Genomic DNA, 21,178 nt, shown 5'->3' with positions numbered 1-21,178 from the left:
AGGTAACCTGCTAAATGTACATGTATGTTTGTGTTTTATATATGTATGTATGCTTGTAATGAGTGTTTGTTCACATAGTTAATAGCTGTCTGTAAACTGTATAAACTAAAGAGCAATATGAACATAATGCAATATTAGTTACAATGATATGTATCTAGCTTGTAACAATAATTAATTAACAGATTAAATCATAATATGAGATTATAATATAGTTCATTAAATAAAACAATATCTTGACAAATCATCATTTAAATTATCTAATTATTTATTTACATAATAAAATTTATGTTAAACCTTAAAAGTTGGTAAAAAACATAATTTATGTATAGGTCTCTTTAGTGACCCATTAGCTGTTTGTAATTCTACAACTCTGACTAAATTGTCAGAACCCAGATAAACCTGAGTTATAACTCCATGCTTCAAATGAATGGGTGAAGTATTTTTGTTTGTGATCAGAACTTGATCTCCAACCGAAAGGTTACAGGTGGGAAAATGCCATTTGTTGCATCGTTGAATATAATGTAGATAGTCCTTTGACAATCATTTCCAAATGGATTGTATAAATTTTTAGAGCAGTTGCCAACAACCTAATCGCATAAGTTCAACCTTTTGATAATTGGGTTCAGGTAAAGATGTGAGAGGACATCCAATGAGAAAATGTCCTGGAGAAAGTGGTACTGGATCTCTATGGTCTGTGGAAATAGCAAAAATAGGGTGAGAATTAAGACAAACCTCAATCTGTGTCAACACTATAAAATTGCTCGAAGTTGAGAATTGTTTTTCCTATTACACGACGTATATGATATTTGATACTTTTGATTGCACTTTCCCACAAACTACCAAAATGAGAAGATGGAGGAGGAATAAATGACCAATTCCTTGTGATGTAGAAAAGGTTTGAATATTTATTTAAAATTTGTCTGACTTTAAAAGTTGTACAAAATATTTCTAGCAGAATGAAAGTTAGCACAGTTTTCAGAAAACATTTTAGTAGGTATACCTCTACGTGAAATGAATCTTTTAAAGGTGGAAATAAATGATTGTGAAGTCAAATCAGAAACTAACTAAATTAATAGCTTTAGTGGCTAAACATGTAAAAAGTGCTATGTAAGCATAAGCCTCAATGTATTAGATCTCTGCCCGCCATGATGAATTATAATTGGATCACTATAATCTACTGCGCAAGAATCTACTGCACAAGAAGAGAATGTTCGGGAAGGAGTCATTCAAAGCTGTTGGGATTGAGTTTTTGCAACTTCCAATTCGAAGAATGTTCATGAATCCAAAAAAGTGCTATGGTGGAATTAGAGTATAAGTTATCTCGTCAAAGTGTATCTTTAATGCAGTAGGTGCCTTCACAAATAAACGTGAAAGTAGTAAACAACCACAGAGTTCAAGTCTCATTTGAACTCTGATTTGTTTTAAGAGGCTAATTTTGATTTAGAACATAGTAAATTAGATGTAAATAGTAAATTGTAAGAGTATAAAGTGCGTATATAAAGGCAACAACTGTAGCCCTTAATAGAGGCATCAGAAAACCCATGTAATTGAATAGAATGAATTTTAGTATTATTATTAAATTATTATTAATTATTATTATTAATGGATCTACTTATGTTAAATGACTCAGTTAAATGTAAATGATTATTCACTGAAAGTCATTGTATTATTAATGGTTTGGGTAATATTTCATCCTAGTTTATTTTGAGTTGTCGTAATGATTATATAAACTGTTCGTATGAAAATATAATAGAGCCAATGATTCCTCGAGGATCATAGATATCTACTATGATGGAAAGAATACTCCTTTTGGTATAAATTTTAGAATTATTAGAATGAATGATTTTGAAATTTAGTGTATCTGATTTGTTGTTCCATAGAACTCCTGGAGTACATATGTTGTGTTCTTGATTAGATGGTATGGATGAATTATGATTAGATGTAGATATACTGCAGTTGTTAGAATACTATGTGTGAAGTGGAAAACCATACTGCTGTAATAATTTGGAGATATCGTCCTTTAATTGAATGATTTCATTAGGTTATCTAAACCGGTAATAAGATCATCTACATAGAAATCATTTTTAATAGCCTGCGAAGCTTGTGGAAAATTATTTTTATTTTCATTTTCAATTGATATTTGAATAAGACATCTTGTAGCTAAATATGGTGCACAGGGATTCCATAAGTTTTGGTTCGTAGTGTGTAATGTTTTATCTCTTGTTTTGGAGAATTACACTAGAGAATCCATTGTAAATTAAAATTACTGGATTTAACTAGTACCTGTTGATACATCTTTTTTATGTCAGAGGTTTTTAATGACATAATTATGAATTTGGAATCTTAACAATATAGAAAATAAATCTTGTTGGACAACAGGTCCGACTAGTAGAGTAGTGTTAAGAGATAAGATGTAAATAGATTAGATTAGATGTAAATAGTAATATATATATATATATATAGGTTTTAGATGAACCGCCGAAGACCACTCAAAGTTTGGTTGTTAGACTAGTTGATTTAAATACCGTCTGATGGGGTAAATAACAAATTTGATTTATCTATTAAAAAATCATTGGAATTACATAATGACATTGACGCAAATCCAAATATTCTTGTATGGTCACATTTAAGATTGGGATTATATTGTTTAGCCTTCTTTCCAATGAAAAAAAATCATTTCTTTGTATTTATGAAAGAATAATCTGCCTTATATTGTTGGGTTTATGTCGTAATGCCACTACAAATCTGCCTTGATTGCTTTGAGTAGAATTGAGTTGAAAATATTTTTCACAAATAGAACTCTTATTCTATTTGTTATAATTAATTATAATAGAACTTGTTATAATTACATTTTGAATAACACCTAAAATTACTAGCCTTATACTGCTTGTTAGCATTTATATTAAAATGTTTAGTATAGGATTTGTTTAGTTTCATTGTTGTATCATTGTCCTCTGGAAATGTTTGAGATGTCTTGCTAGTTTGACTTATTTGCATTAATATTTTCAAGCATCTGTCTCCTAAATTCAAGAAATTCTATGAAATCTTTAAAAGTGGGAAATCTTTGAGTTGAAAGTTTCTTCTTCCATAATTTGGAGTTATTGTAATCTAACTTTGATGTTAATGATTGAATAACAATAAATTCATATGTACTGATTGCATTATTCATTGCTTAAAGAGCATTGGTATATGAAGATACTTCAATGATAAATTTGGATACATTTTCCAAAGATTCTCCCTTAATGGAATTAAGGGAGTTTTAAAATACAATCTGCATTATAACATGCAATTAAATATTTATTGTCAAAACTCCTTTTTAATAGATCTAGTGCAGTAGAATAATTTTCATTTGTAACTGGTAAATTTTTAATGATAGCTAACGCTTCATGCTTCAAGACCTGTAAATATTGAAGTTTTTGTAAATTACTTAAATGATTTCTATTATGTACTAAATCACTAAATAAACTATAATAATGTTGCCAGTCAAGAATATTACCTCTGAAAAATGATAAATTAATCGAGTTACTTGCTGTAACTACAATAATTTCTTGATCAATGGTCATTTGCTTAACATTATCTATTAAACATTGTAATTTACTTTCAAAACTGCATAAATCGTCTTCATCTTGTACATGATCACTACAAATATCCTCATCATCTTCCATTTCTAGTTGCATTTGAATGGCATCATATTTGCCTTGCAACTTTTGAAGGTTTCTTAATTTAATTCGTAAAAGACGAATATCAATATCAAGTTGAGAAACATTATATTTTTCTATAAAAGTACAGATTCTTATTATAGATGATTTATTTGATCCTCTCTGTCTATTTAATTGTTCTCTATTCATTACAGTCGTAATTAACAATATAAATAAGAATTAAATGAGAAATAATTAAATTAATTACTTGTTGATAGTGAAGAAATAAGTTGTAGGCTGTAGATAATTGGGAACCATAAAACTCCTTTATTGAGCCATAAATTGATATGTTGAAAGATTTGTAAGACATAAAACCTGATCAGTCTTTAACTGAAGAATGCCAAAATAAATCTTCACATATTGATGGCACAGAGAACCAAATAAAAATGTTCGAACACATGTACCTTAATGCACCTTTCATTATTTTAAGCATATGCCGCTGGTTCAATAATACTTTCAAATAAGTTACCCTTTACTGTGATTAATTATATTTTTAATGTAATAGAATTAGATACGTTTTATTTATTTTATATTTTATAGTATTAATAACTTTCATATTGTTGGGTTGTTATTATTGTTATGTATTCACAGTTTAAATTACATTTTATAATATGATTGAAGTCCTTTTATATACATTTACTTTAACATTCTGTAAGAAGTTAATTATTTTAATATATTTAAAAACTTATTAGTATTACATCTTAAGAACTGAATTGTTATTTAAATATAAATAAATGAAATACCGCATTACCAACAATTCATCCGCAGTCTCTTTTTAGTAATTTCGGTCATTCGACCATCCTCAGAAAGAGTAATTCTTCAATTTATATCATTAAAATTAAATTATGTAAAAAGCAAATTTAAACTCACAACTGGTCATCATAGTATAAAGTTAGTCATGTCTGTTATGTAAGAAGGTCGCAGTTGTCGTGAATATTACTGGTTGGAAGGAGACAATTTAGGCATCCTGATAATCATTAATTATTTGTTTAAATAAAATATCGTCCTTGAATCTGGTCTGTTCATTGATTAATACATATTGAATTTTTTGATGATACTGGTTTTATAAAAGTAGTTAAAAATATCTAATATTTTAATAAAATTATCAGGATTGTAGTTGTGTTTATTTTGTAATGTGTCTTAACATAATTTGATTTATTCAAGTAGGCTTTCTTCATATTGTTAATGTGCTATTTGGCTCTAGTAGAAACAGAATGGTTGTTCATACTTATATATTCTAAATGACAGTCTTCACATTTCAACCTATAGACTCCTTGTTTATCTAAGATATTTATATTTTTGGAGTTTGCTATTTCAGTATAATATTATTGTTTATAAAATTTATTATTTTATTGTTGGTGGTGTATGTTTCTTTAGATTACAGGTTTTATATATTTTATCAAAATATTTATAAAATGGGTTAAATTCTATTTTTATATAAGATTTTTCTAAGTCATGTGATAATTTTATGTTGTCTTTTATATTTATCTATTTTTAATTTTAAAGTATAATTTATTAATCAGTTGTTCATTGTTACCGTTTAATACTGCTATATTCTTTATAATATTTATTTCAAAATTTAGTTTTAAATTGTAGTGTCTGAGATATTTAATAACTCTATAGATTAGAGAATTAAAAGCTGCCATTTTCTGACTCCATGGATGAGATGAGTTAGCTTGTATTATGGTGTTATATTGTGTTGGTTTTCAATATATATCAATTTCTAAAGTATTATTATTAAAATTTTTTTCAATGATCATATCTAAATAATTAATACTGTTATTATTAATTTCATGATTTATTGTGAAATTGATATTGTAATTTATTGCATTAGTTTTATGAAAAATTATATTTATGTCATTATGTGTATTTTGATTAAAAATAATTAAAATATCATCAACGCATCTTTTATATAAAAGGATTTGGTGATTTTTAAAAATGTTAGGTAAAAATGTATTTTCAAACTCATCCATGTAAATAACTGCAATGATGGCTGAGAGGGCTGATCCCATAATAAGTCCTTTTTCTTGCTGCTAGTATATATTGTTGAATTTAAAGTAGTTACAATTAGAGCATAGTTTAAGTAAATTGGTTATTTCATTTATCCATTCAATATGTAAATTTGATTTAGATAATAGGTTGAATATAATGTTTATAGTTTCTTTTGTATCAATATTAGTATACATATCTTTTATGACCAGGGTTATGAGTTAAGTTGATCTGTTTATTTTAATTTTACAGATGATATTTATTAATTCATAACTATTTTTAAGGTTGTATTTATTATTTAAATTAATATTTTCCTTCAATTTTTTAGCTAGAAATTTGCTCACTAGATATGGGTGAACTGATGAAATTTATGAGTGGACGTATTGGGAAGTCTTCTTTATTGTATTTTGGGTAAGGTTTTGAATATGGAACTGTGAGTATTGGTTAAGTTAAATTTTGGTGTATTATGGATATCCCTAAAAATGTATTTGCAATTATTAATTTTAGATGATATGTCTCTTTTTTTAATTTTTGGGGTAGGATCCTTTATTTCTTTAAAATTATTGTCATTTATGAACTGATTTGCTTTTTCAATATATACCTCACTGTGAATTACGGCAGAAGTATTTTGCTTTATCAAATTTTATTATGAAGAAAGTGTTATTTTTTAGTTTAGTTTTTATATTTTTGGAAATATTAAAATTATTATAATTACTGAGCTTATACTTATATCCCGAATGTTTGATATTTTTAATGTTATTTATGATTTGGACGAATTAATTCCTAATTTTTATTTTTAAAAAAAACAATAAATCAATAATGAAGATGATTATTAATTTTGAAAATATTATTTTCAATGTTTATTATGGTTTTTTGATGATTTTATTTTTGTTTATAGTTGGTAGATTAAATTTATTTGCATTTTTTATAACATTTAGTTCTTCTTCATTGAAATTAATCGTTGTATTAATAACATTATCACTGAAAGTATGCGTTTGATTAGATATATTGTGTACTTGTTTATTGTTAGTTTTAATCTGTTTATCTATCAAGTTACAAAATTTCATGTTCATGAAATTATCATGTTCAATTTGTATACTTATTGTTCATTATGTTGTTAATGTTGAAATCAGAAATTCTTAATTCTTGAAAAGCTACTTAACCCAATTCATATATTAGATCCGCTTGCAAAATATATTATTTAGAATTAACATTTTGTTTTTTATTATATAATATTTTAATTTCATTTTTTAACAAAAGTAGTTGGCTTTTATTTTTTGTAATTTGAGCTGCTTGGGTTTGAGATTAATATTAAAATTAATGTATTTGGGTACTGTATAGTTTTATGCAATTTTAATTTCAAATTGAAGAAGTACATTACCATTTTGTTTTGAATATAATCTTAGTTAAGTTTTATAAACATGACACAGTTGGTATATAATATTATTTATATATAAATAAATGAAATACAACCTTACCAACAATTCGTCTGCAGTCTCTTTTCTAGTACTTTCAGTCATTTGACAATCCTCAGGAAAAGTTATTCTTCAATTTATATCATTAAAATTAAAATATGTTAAAAGTAAATTTAAAATCACAACAGCTGGTAGTCACAATGTAGTCAGTGAAACACACTGCGACCTTCTTACATAACAGATATGACTAACTTCATACTATGACAATCAGTTGTGATTTTAAATTTACTTTTTTACATAATTTAATTTTAATGATATAAATTGAAGAATAACTTTTCCTGCGGATGGTCGAATGACTGAAAATACTATAAAAGAGACTGTAGACAAATTGTTGGTACGGTTGTATTTCATTTATTTATATATAAATAATATTATACACCAATTGTACCATGTTTAAAAAACTTAACTGACTTGTTTACTATCACATTTTGTATTAGACTAAAAAAGATTTAATAACTACATAAAAAGAAGTATATTTTTACAATAGATGTAATATGTATTTCTTCTTATTATAAAACTAGATTAACATATATAATATATTATAAGTAAGAAGTAGTTATATAATTTATCATAAATGATGAGAACATGAGAGTGAACAGATAGTAAAATGCACAAAATTTGTTTTAAACTTGGGAAAAGTGCATCTGAAACTGTATAGTAGAAGCAAATATAGGTATAAATATTTTAATTCTAGTTGTTCTCTGAGTAGTAAGAAAACCCCTGAAGGTAAATAAACCTAGATATATATTTTTTTTTTGTCTTCAGTCATTTGACTGGTTTGATGCAGCTATCCAAGATTCCCTATCTAGTGCTAGTCATTTCATTTCAGTATATCCTCTACATCCTACATCCCTAACAATTTGTTTTACATATTCCAAACGTGGCCTGCCTACACAAGTTTTTCCTTCTACCTGTCCTTCCAATATTAAAGCGACTATTCCAGGATGCCTTAGTATGTGGCCTATAAGTCTGTCTCTTCTTTTAACTATATTTTTCCAAATCCTTCTTTCTTCATCTATTTGCCACAATACCTCTTCATTTGTCACTTTATCCACCCATCTGATTTTTAACATTCTCCTATAGCACCACATTTCAAAAGCTTCTAATCTTTTCTTCTCAGATACTCCGATTGTCCAAGTTTCACTTCCATATAAAGCGACACTCCAAACATACACCTTCAAAAATCTTTTCTTGACATTTAAATTAATTTTTGATGTAAACAAATTATATTTCTTACTGAAGGCTCGTTTAGCTTGTGCTATTCGGCATTTTATATCGCTCCTGCTTCGTCCATCTTTAGTAATTCTACTTCCCAAATAACAAAATTCTTCTACCTCCATAATCTTTTCTCCTCCTATTTTCACATTCAGTGGTCCATCTTTGTTATTTCTACTAAATTTCATTACTTTTGTTTTGTTCTTGTTTATTTTCATGCGATAGTTCTTGCGTAGGACTTCATCTATGCCGTTCTAAATCCTTTTTACTCTCGGCTAGAATTAATATATCATCAGCAAATCGTAGCATCTTTATCTTTTCACTTTGTACTGTTACTCCGAATCTAAATTGTTCTTTAACATCATTAACTGCTAGTTCCATGTAAAGATTAAAAAGTAACGGAGATAGGGAACATCCTTGTCGGACTCCCTTTCTTATTACGGCTTCTTTCTTATGTTCTTCAATTGTTACTGTTGCTGTTTGGTTCCTGTACATGTTAGCAATTGTTCTTCTATCTCTGTATTTGAACCCTAATTTTTTTTAAATGCTGAACATTTTATTCCAGTCTACGTTATCGAATGCCTTTTCTAGGTCTATAAACGCCAAGTATGTTGGTTTGTTTTTCTTTAATCTTCCTTCTACTATTAATCTGAGGCCTAAAATTGCTTCCCTTGTCCCTATACTTTTCCTGAAACCAAATTGGTCTTCTTCTAACACTTCTTCCACTCTCCTCTCAATTCTTCTGTATAGAATTCTAGTTAAGATTTTTTATGCATGACTAGTTAAACTAATTGTTCTGTATTCTTCACATTTATCTGCCCCTGCTTTCTTTGGTATCATGACTATAATACTTTTTTTGAAGTCTGACGGAAATTCCCCTTTTTCATAAATATTACACACCAGTTTGTATAATCTATCAATCGCTTCCTCACCTGCACTGCGTAGTAATTGTACAGGTATTCCGTATATTCCAGGAGCCTTTCTGCCATTTAAATCTTTTAATGCTCTCTTAAATTCAGATCTCAGTATTGTTTCTCCCATTTCATCCTCCTCAACTTCCACTTCTTCCTCTATAACACCATTTTCTAATTCATTTCCTCCGTATAACTATTCAATATATTCCACCCATATATCGACTTTACCTTTCGTATTATATATTGGTGTACCATCTTTGTTTAACACATTATTAAATTTTAATTTATGTACCCCAAAATTTTCCTTAACTTTCCTGTATGCTCCGTCTATTTTACCAATGTTCATTTCTCTTTCCACTTCTGAACACTTTTCTTTAATCCACTCTTCTTTCGCCAGTTTGCACTTCCTGTTTATAGCATTTCTTAATTGCCAATAGTTCCTTTTACTTTCTTCATCACTAGAATTCTTATATTTTCTACGTTCATCCATCAGCTGCAATATATCGTCTGAACCCCAAGGTTTTCTACCAGTTCTTTTTATTCCGCCTAAGTTTGCTTCTGCTGATTTAAGAATTTCCTTTTTAACATTCTCCCATTCTTCTTCTACATTTTCTACCTTATCTTTTTTACTCAGACCTCTTGCGATGTCCTCCTCAAAAATCTTCTTTACCTTCTCTTCCTCAAGCTTCTCTAAATTCCACCGATTCATCTGACACCTTTTCTTCAGGTTTTTAAACCCCAATCTACATTTCATTATCACCAAATTATGGTCGCTATCAATGTCTGCTCCAGGGTAAGTTTTGCAGTCAACGAGTTGATTTCTAAATCTTTGCTTAACCATGATATAATCTATCTGATATCTTGCAGTATCGCCTGGCTTTTTCCAAGTGTATATTCTTCTATTATGATTTTTAAATTGGGTGTTGGCAATTACTAAATTATACTTTGTGAAAAACTCTATAAGTCGGTCCCCTCTTTCATTCCTTTTGCCCAGCCCGTATTCACCCACTATATTTCCTTCCTTGCCTTTCCCAATGCTTGCATTCCAATCTCCAACTATTAAATTTTCATCTCCTTTTACGTGTTTAATTGCTTCATCAATCTCTTTGTATACACACTCTACCTCATCATCATCATGGGCGCTTGTAGGCATATAGACGTTAACAATTGTTGTCGGTTTAGGTTTTGATTTTATCCTTATTACAATGATTCTATCGCTATGCCTTTCGAAATACTCTACTCTCTTCCCTATCTTCTTGTTCACTATGAAACCTACTCCTGCCTGCCCATTATTTGAAGCTGAGTTAATTACTCTAAAATCACTTGACCAAAAGTCGCCTTCCTCTTCCCACCGAACCTCACTAATTCCTACTACATCCACATTTATCTTATCGATTTCCCTTTTTATATTTTCTAGCCTACCGACCTTTTTTAAGCTTCTAACATTCCACGCTCCAACTCGTAGAATGTATCTAACTTATATTCACAATGAGGAGCTCACTAAAGTAAGTGAATGGATAAGACAGATTATATTGTCTATGAGAATGATTACCAAAAATTTTGATATGTGACATTCGCTATACTAGTTGTAGAAATAAAGAAAACACTTATGGAAAAGGATAATTCTTCAAACAATGCCTGGCTTACTAAACAACAGTTGTCCATGAATTGTTATGACCTCAATAATTCACTGATAGATAATCAGTGGTTTAATTATCAGTGCATAATGTTCATGAATAAAATACAGGCAATATTCAATTGTTTTACTTCTACTTAATCACATGAAATACATATCATTACTTAATTGTCGGACTGAACTTATGATCTCTCCTTGAAATCTCTGTCTGAGAAATCATCATATTTGAACTAAGAATATATATATATATACATAGAACTAAAAACTGTAATTATTCAAGCATTAGTTAAGTTAATCTCAACTTTATCAAGCTTAATTAAATTAAAAATATTTTTTCTTACTCCCTTTAAAATGTACCGAGTAATCAAAAAAATCTCTGGGGTTTAAAGAATGAATATGGTTTTTATTTTATAGCACTCAATAATGTTTTATTCATAATTTTGCAGCAGCAAAACAATTAAGTTTTTAGTTTTCACACTGCCAAATAGCAGCTAATTGAGCCAAGCTGTTATGAGCCTGATCTTCAGTACCATAGGGTCGCTGCTGCAAGAGAAAGCAAAGTGCATATATTGCACTGAAAATGCATATTCTGCACATGTTTCTATAGTGCAGAAACAAAATCACTGACTGCTGTACAAAGAAATAGTGTGAGAGTCTATCTTAAAAATTCTCTGAGTGACAAAAGCATATGTAACAGTTGGGACACTGGAAGCGTTTTGAAAGGACACTCACCAACTAGGCCTAAAAAGTGCTGAAAATACATAGAGAATTTGACTATTTTTAAAGAAGTTTGAAACGTTCAGTTTATAGTGTTATCAATTAAACATTTCTAAAAGCACTGTCTATGATGTTTTTCATAAGTGATTGAAATTTTAACTGCAGCCACTCTATGAAATTAAACCAAACTGTAAACCACAAAGCATTCAATTTGTAACAACCATACAGTATTACATTTTATTTCTGCTGATGAAAACTATTTGCAGTGCATTTTATTTTTTGATAAAGAATTGATGGAATTCATCTGTAACTGTCCAAAAGGGAATGTCTGATATGGTATCATACACAATCAAAGTTTTGGTTCATATTTTTTTCATTAGCAGACTATTATGGGCTGATAGTGTACTTGGACATGTTTGTGTTTCTGCAAATTGAAAATGTAGACCCTAATTTTCAACAGGATGGAGCCCCTCCATAACATGCAGAAGTTGTGTGGACTGCGCTGAAGGACAGATTCCCAGAAGGGTAGATTATCCCAGAAGTGAAATCTCAATTAGACACTGATGGATTTCTTCTTTTGGGGCTATGTAAAAGACATCTTATAGTGAGAAAAAAATCAGTCAGTTGACTACTGGCGCCAAAGATTAATAGCAACCATAGAAGTGAATCCTGCAGACATATCAGTGTGGAATGTAGTGGATTATTGGTTTGACATCTGCAGGGCTGTATACAGTGCTCACGTTGTGTTTGAGGTAAAATCTTTATGTTACTTTCATGTATTAAAACACATACATTTGTAATCCTAAATGTAATCAAATAAATTTAATGTAAAACTGTGGAGTATTTTTTTTTTTGGGCACCCAGTAATGTAAACATAATTTAATTACACAATAATTATGAAACTTAAAAAATATATATGTATATATTGATACTGACACTTGTAAAACAAGAGGATATCTAGTGATTTCTTCTTCCCTAAGACCTGGCGGTAAATGTAATCTAACTTGGGCTTGGTAACCACCAGAAATTTCAACTGGAAATGTTTTAATTTGAGTCAGTGCTATTTTTGACACTTTATCCTGTTAACAAAGAACTGCAGTATTATTTTAATTTAATTATCATCTTTAGTATTTTATGTTTTTCAATAATTATATAATACAAATTGAAAAATTAGTAAACAAAACATAATTTTAAATAACTTTATGTCAGTTATAATGAATATTTTATTATATTTAGTTTTTGAACATTTTAATATATATATATATATATATATATATATATTATGAATATCTATTCAACTGTTTCTGCCACACTGAGTATTCATAGCATTTACAAATGTTAAGCAGTTATCTGCATATTATATATGTTTGTAATGTTGTAATGATAGAAATATATACTGGCAGACAGTCATTGACTGATGTGTGAAATCTATTATGAAGGGAAACCACTCTTAAAAGCATAGGGTGATATTATTTGATTCAGCATGCTGTACTCATGCTAGGTACTAAAGAGAAAAATTAAACGAATAATAAAGGTTTAAACTTAATTACTCAATGCAGAGAAGATTATTCAAAAGCAACACTATCAAGACATAAATGTTTTGAGTGATTTAGGAATAATAGCAGATTCTGAGTCAAGGCAAACCTCATCACTGAAAATGCACAAATTCAACTTGAAATTTTAACACTCTAAACCATGTACATTTATTGAGACAAAGGAGTTTTAGTTGCTAAATTCTTGCTTCAAGGCACTATAATGAATAGCTTTCTACTTTCAGGCCTTTAATAAATAGCATCATGCAATTAAGAATAGAATGTGTGGTATGCTTACAAGTACTGCTTCTGTGTTTCTTTACAGAAAGTGCTCATCCAAACACATGAGTCCAGATGTATACTGTATTTCATTACATCATTTAAGTATGAATACATAAATCAATCTTCCTGAAGCAAATATCTACAACCAAGTGCCCTACATGTATTTCTACAAAGAAAGGATATAACGAATTCATTCTACAATGAGGCAGTACAGAAATTTGTAATCTGTTGTGTAAATACCAAAATAGTTATGAAAAAAGTAGTCTTAAATTGTCCAATTACCTAATAAAAATGTAATTCTTTGAAAATAAGTCATCTTTCTTTTCTAGCATCGATATCTATTTTTAATAGACTTTCCATATCCACCTCATAAAAAACCGAACCAGAACAAACTAAGCAATGAAATGCATGAATATACAAATGTATATTACTTTAGATACTTTACTTAAATGCTGATATTTCTATTTTAAGCTTTATTTTACTAAGTTTTCATTTTATTCACGTTATTTGTATATTTGTATTTGAAACAAAACTTTTATAATAAGAAATATGCTGTGAAATAAAATTAAAAAGAAACAACATGAATGAATATGGAAGGAGAATAAGCTGAAGATAATAGATGAGTACTAAGAGTGTGAAAATAAGGCAAATATCAGTGTCTCAATCAGAACTACATCTCACAAGGAGCAACTGTGTTAATATGAGAGGAATAATAGGTACTGCAAAGGAAAGCGCATATACAAAATGAAATCATGGAATAATTTTACATAATAATATACATTATGTAAACTTCAGTTTGTCCAAATATTGGATTAATTTTTATTACAAACTGGAAAGTTTTATTAGGCTTAACCTAAATATGGTGGTATTGTATTCAATTCAATTTCAAATTTCTGTACTTTTTATATTAACTATAGATTACACAATATAAAAACTATACTATAACTTGATCTAGAAATGCTTATTTTCAAGTCTCACATATGAGTAACTAAAATTAAAAATTAATAATATCAGTTATATAACTTACATGAAGTTTTGAATTATTCTGCAATGTTTCTAATAAAATAGGTTCAATGTTAGTGACAGTTGGTTGTGAATTATTTTTTCCAAATGTTGAATAAAGATTAACAGTAGGTATGCCTGGACCAAGGCACTCTGAAATGAAGTATTGTAAACTGGGACTAAAGAATGCATTGTGGTAAGTACATGGTCGATACAATGGCGTAACTGTATATCCTGACTCTGAAACGAATAAAAAAAATAATATTTTATATGATATTACATAAGATATTGATAAGTTATACTTTTAAGTAACATTATTGTTTGTTGCGTTATGTCAAATGTCCATTGCTACTTAAGTATCATTACATTGTGGCATGTTGATTTGATACAAATCATTTTAAAACAAAATCCAACTATTACAAAGAAAGTCTTCACTAAGTATCCAATCAGTTGTATAAAATGTTCACATTTTTTGTGTATATCCTTAAATTGTTGTCATGAATGTTGAGCTGTACCAACTGTTGCCATCACTTTCCTTACAGTTATGAGTTAATAAGTTTATTTAAAAATAAATCACGTATGCCATATTAATTCAATAATCCAAATTATTAGTGTTTTTATAATTTTTTGTAATTTATAAATTATTAACTTCATTTGATTTACATAATTTCTTTTATATATTTTTTCAGGATACTTTAAAATGTAAATAATCTTGCTACACATGCGCATGCACATGAGCGTGCACACACACACAAATTAAATTTAATTGCATATTGAGCTGATTCTGTAGTGGTCCATTGGAATCTTGTGATTACAACAGGAATGTACAGCAGCATGGATTTGTAGCATCTCATAACTTAACAAGCTTTTCTTTATCAACTAAAATATTATAGCTTACAGAAAATGTTTTCTGTACACAAGTTATACAGAAAACACCGTGGTTATGAATAACAGCTAATGAAGTAAGATATGCCTTCAAGAACTAAAAGAAGGAAAGCAAAAGCCCCCAAGAAAAGTTCCTTAAATTAATTGATGATAGCAATAAAAAGTTTTCTAGTGAGTTTTTACAGTTACAATTATATGACGAATAATTCCTCAGGAATCGTTATTACTAACATATATTCTGCTTCCAATAAAACATAACTAAAAGAGAGTTTTTAAATAAAAATGATAAAACATTCAGTTTTATCTGCAAGGAACACCATAAATAAGTGAATAAGAAGCTAGCACTAGTTGAAATAGTTGTAAATAACAATGATCAAAATATTAAAGACAGTATATACATTGAAATATAAAAAGTACCCTTTTTGTGAAAATTAACAAACTCCTCATTCATCAAACCCTTACTTTATACCTGAGATTTCATGTAATACAAAGCCTGAACAAAATATATGAGGTCTGTGAGAAAAGTAATGAGACTGACTTTTTACTTACCAAAGTTTTAATTTTTTTTAAACAACAATATTATCCCCTTCAAAGTAGTTTCCTTGGGCAGCTATACACCAGTGGAGTCGTTGTTCCCACTCCTAGTAGTGGCACTGGAAGGCTTCAACTGGTACGGCTTTTAACTGGTCGGTCACAGTCTTTTGAATGTTCCCCAGAGTTCCAAAAAGACGTCCTTTTAAGACATATTTCAATTTCGGGAAGGAAAATGTCACAAGGACTCAAATCAAGTGAATAGGGGAGGTTGAGGAACTGTGAAATGCATTTTGAGGTCAAAAATTCCCTGATGGAAATGGACGTATGACACGGGGCATTGTCAAGATGAAGCATCCACTTGTCTGCAACGTCTGGTCTCACGCGAATCACTCTTTTCCTGAGTCTTTCAAGGACACCTTTGTAAAATACTTGGTTGACAGTTTGTCCTGGAGGAACAAACTCTTTATGCACGATACCCTTACTGTCAAAAAACCTGATCAGCATAGTTTTGATCTTTGATTTGCTCATTCAACATTTTTTCAGTTGAGGAGATGACGGAGTGTGCCACTTTGTTTCAGGATTGTACTCAAATATCCAGGATTCATCACCTGTGATCACACAATTGAAGAATTCTTGGTCATTGTCAATCCTCTCAAGAAGATCAACGCAAACGTTTCTTCGATTGTCCTTCTGTTCTGTTGTGAGGTTTTACGGCACCAATTTCGCACGTCCAAATCGTTTGTCAAAATTTGATGTACGATGAAAGTGTTTAAATTTAACTGTTCACTCATCATCCTTATTGTTAAACGATGGTCTGATCTCACAAGAACCCTCACAGGCTCAATGTTTTCATCAGATTTTGAAATTGAACGTCCCCCTGAGCAAGGTTGATCTTCAACGACTTCTTGGTCTTCCAAAAATGATTTGTGCCAGAGGAAAACTTGTACTCTTGATAAGCAATGTTCCCCATAGGGCTGTTTCAACTATTTAAAGGTCACACTCGTGGATTCCCCAAGTTTAATACAGAACTTGATTGCACAACGTTGCTCTAAATTCCAATGCTCCATTTTCGTAACACAACAAAAACACAACTTCACTGATGGCACTGTCAAAAATAATATGTTTGCTGAATGGAGTTGAAACTTGTACTGAACATATGGAAGGGATGAACAAACTGGTCTAGCACAGACCAGAAGACACAGCATTGCCAGATCGCTCGCAGTGTTACCAATCTCATTACTTTTCTCACACACCTCGTATGTTGCTATATTTTTAACCTTGTTTGGTGTGGAGGAATAGACATTAAAGAGGTAAGGAGGATGCACAAACAAAAATTAATCAAATAATTATGAATATTTATCAAATTCATTAGTATTTCAGATACATCATTCAGGGAGGAGAATATGTTTGTAGTAAATGGGCAAGGAAAATGTTAGGTTAAATATCAGAGATCACTGCAGAGTTTCATGGTTAAGGAAACTTAATTATTATGCATGGATGTATGTCTATTGTGGATGGATGTATGAATACATTTTGATGCTGCAACAAAGACAGAATGCCTTGATGATTGTATTAATTTAACAAAATCTTTTTTTTAAAAATTGTCAGTGCTATAATGGGCTGTACAGAATTGTTATACAAAATTATCACCATCAACAGACATGGGAATAAAACTTGCATGTGTTGTGGAAGTCATCACAATACTGATATAGCCTAATTCACTTAGAACTATCAGTGCATATTTCAACTCCACCTCTTGATTGGAAATTGCCAGTGTATATTTAGTTGAGTTACATTTCTGGGCTACAAGGCCCAGGACTATGTTGTTAATTAGATCTCAACAACAAATGGAGGTAGTAAAAGGCAGTAATGTATGTTAAAAAACAACTGAGCTCAATTGATAACTTCCACACAGGGGGGAAGGAGTATGTTCTTCTAAGTTATTAATATTAATAGCAACAATTCTCGATTATTAATAGCAATTGAAACTACGTTTTCATCCTGACTCTTTAAGCTCTTTATTAATATCTACTCTTTAAGTTTAAACTAACACCCCATTAGATTAAAGATAAAAGGCATGCAATTTTTTACTATTACATATATAAATTATTTTTTTAATTTAATTTAAAATATTGAAAGAAACTCATATTCTCTAATTTTATGAATTAAAAGGTAAAAGATGATGTATTTTGAACTAATGTTAGTTAGTAGGAGATATTTTAAAAGCATTACATTCATGCTGTTGCAAAAAAGCTAATTTTATTTAAACTTTAACTCAGAACAAAAGATTTTGGACCAATTTTTAAATACTAATAATAAAAACTAACTTCCTAATAATTCCAAATTCAGTTTAAAGATTTAAGTGACTGGCAGAAGAAAATAACAAATAACTTCAAGGTACTGGCATAAATCGTAAAAAAATATCAATTTCCAAACATGAACAACCTTTTTTCCTTCTTCTCTTGGGTTCATCCGTGGGAATAGCTTCAGTTGTTACAGATTCTTCATCCCAGTCATAACTATCTTTCACTGTAGCACTGTGTGTAGCTGCACCCTGATAAATTGAAGGCAACACTGGAGCTGGAGGTGGACAGCTTAGACACTGTGGTGGACTCAATGCTGCCCCTATTCGTGGAGGAATTGAGCTTACCACATACAGGTGCATCTGACCAGGTAATCCTTTAGGTACACCTAAATAGAACCTGAAAATAAATATAATATATGAAGTAAAATTATAGCAAATAAAATGAGTTGAGAATGTGTTTTGTTATACCTAGCAATTGTCTATAGAAGAATAAATTTTATAATTTAATAATGTCAATAGTAATCAGCAGATATGAACTTAGGTGGAACAAAGAGAACTGATAGAAAACCTTGGATTTCAGACGATATATTGCAGCTGATGGATGAACATAGAAAATATAAGAATGCAAGTGATGAAGAAAGTAAAAGGAACTATCGACAATTAAGAAATACTATAAACAGGAAGTGCAAACTAACGAAAGAAGAGTGGACTAAAGGAAAGTGTTCAGAAGTAGAAAGAGAAATGAACATTGGTAAAATAGATGGAGCATACAGGAAAGATAGGGAAAATTTTGGGGTACATAAATTAAAATCTAATAATGTGTTAAACAAAGATGGTACACCAATTTATAATACGAAAGGCAAACTTGATAGGTGGGTGGAATATATTGAAGAGTTATACAAAGGAAGTGAAATAGAAAATGGTGTTATAGAGGAAGAAGAGGATGAAAGGGGAGAAACAATACTGAGATCTGAATTTAAAAGAGCATTAAAAGAGTTGAATGGCAGAAAGGCTCCTGGAATAGACGGAACACCTGTAGAATTACTGCGCAGTGCAGGTGAGGAAGTGATTGATAGATTACACAAATTGGTGTGCAATATTTATGAAAAAGAGGAAGTAACGTCAGACTTCAAAAAGAGTGTTATAGTCATGATACCAAAGAAAGCTGGAGTAGAGAAACGTGAAGAGTACAGAACAATTAGCTTAACTAACCATGCATCAAAAATCTTAACTAGAATTCTGTACAGATGAATTGAGAAGAAAGTGGAAGAAGTGTTAGGAGAAGACCAATTTGGTTTCAGGAAAAGTATAGAGACAAGGGAGACAAGGAAAGCAATTTTATGGCTCAGATTAACAGTAGAAGGAAAATTAAAGAAACACAAACCTACATACTTGGCGTTTATAGGCCTAGAAAAGACGTTCTATAATGTAGGCTGTAATAAAATGTTCAGCATTTAAAAAAAATAAGGGTTCAAATACAGAGATAGAAGAACGATTGCTAACATTTACAGGAACCAAACAGCAACAGTAATAATTGAAGAACATAAGAAAGAAGACGTAATAAGAAAGGGAGTCCAACAAGGATGTTCCCTATCCCCATTACTTTTTAATCTTTACATAGAACTAGCAGTTAATGATCTTAAAGAACAATTTCAATTCGGAGTAACAGTACAGAGTGAAAAGATAAAGATGCTACGATGTAATGATGTAATAATTCTAGCTGAGAATAAAAAAAAAATTTAGAAGGAACAATGAACGGCACAGATGAAGTCCTCCGCAAGAACTACCGCATGAAAATAAACAAGAACAAAGTGAAAGTAATGAAATGTAGTAGAAATAACGAAGATGGACCACTAAATGGAAGATGAAATGTAAAAATAGGAAAAGAAAAGATTATGGAGGTAGAAGAATTTTGTTATTTGGGAAGTACTGCTTCGTCCATCTTTAGTAATTCGAGCGATATAAAATGCCGAATAGCACAGGCAAAAAGAGCCTTCAGTCAGAAATATAATTTATTTACATCAAAAATTAATTTAAACATTAGGAAAACATTTTTGAAAGTATATGTTTGAAGCGTAGCTTTATATGGAAGTGAAACTTGGACGATTGGAATACCTGAGAAGAAAAGAAGCTTTGAAATATAGTGCTATAGGAGAATGTTAAAAATCAGATGGGTGGATAAAGTGACAAATGAAGAAGTACTGCAGCAAATTGATGAAGAACGAAGGATTTTGAAAAATATAGTTAAAAGAAAAGACAGACTTATAGGTCACATATTAAGGCATCCTGGAATAGTCGCTTTAAAATTGGAAGGACAGATAGAAGGAAAAAATTGTGTATGCAGGCAGTGTTTGGAATATATAAAACAAATTGTTAGGGATGTAGGATGTAGGGGATATACCGAAATGAAACGACTAGCACTAGATAGGGAATCTTAGAAAGCTACATCAAACCAGTCAAATGACTGAAGAAAAAAAAATACGTCAATAGTAGTAAATAAAAGCACCTGAAATGTTATATCAGAGAATTGCACCAAAGTATTTATAACTGAATTTTGCCATGTTCACAGTTATTAAAAAATTAATTACAAGACAGTGATATTAACAGTAATTGATCTACATAGAGATAATTCAATTCTTTATAAATGGCTAATACTATTTATATCTATTAGCCTATTATATCTCTGGATGAATTGTAATGCATGAATAGTGTTGTGATGAATTTTCCAATCATCATTTTCCTAAAGCTGTGATCCAGCAACACCTCTTAGCCAATGAATAACAGCTATGTAATATTCATTACTGACAGTTTGACCTTTATGAGGAGCTTTGAGCCATGCCTTAATAATCAAAAAAGACTCAGCACAACCTTCATACTGCTTTGTGATTGCCTAACTTTCTTTTGCTGTGGAGAACTTGGATTTTTCTAATGACTCTCATAAGTGATATATAATATAAATTATAAATTATGGATGACTAACATAAATTTGTAAAT

General features: G+C 30.0%; 1 protein-coding gene across 1 annotated transcript in view; it reads right to left on the bottom strand.

The window, feature by feature from the left end:
- The window catches only part of Dpp10 (Dipeptidyl peptidase 10), a 302,886-nt gene that overhangs the window by 27,262 nt on the left and 254,446 nt on the right, over positions 1–21,178 (bottom strand). The window contains exons 12-14 of the mRNA XM_075354128.1: positions 18,325–18,581; positions 14,486–14,700; positions 12,581–12,723 (exon numbers count right to left, since the gene is read on the bottom strand). Coding sequence (XP_075210243.1) covers positions 12,581–12,723; positions 14,486–14,700; positions 18,325–18,581 — 615 coding nt within the window. The remainder of the gene's footprint in view (positions 1–12,580; positions 12,724–14,485; positions 14,701–18,324; positions 18,582–21,178) is intronic.

Source organism: Lycorma delicatula, chromosome 1 (assembly GCF_047948215.1).
Source record: "Lycorma delicatula isolate Av1 chromosome 1, ASM4794821v1, whole genome shotgun sequence".
In the NCBI taxonomy this organism is placed as follows: Eukaryota; Metazoa; Arthropoda; class Insecta; order Hemiptera; family Fulgoridae; genus Lycorma; species Lycorma delicatula.
The sequence above is the reverse complement of the archived record's forward strand: the minus strand, read 5'-3'. Positions and strand labels throughout refer to the sequence as shown.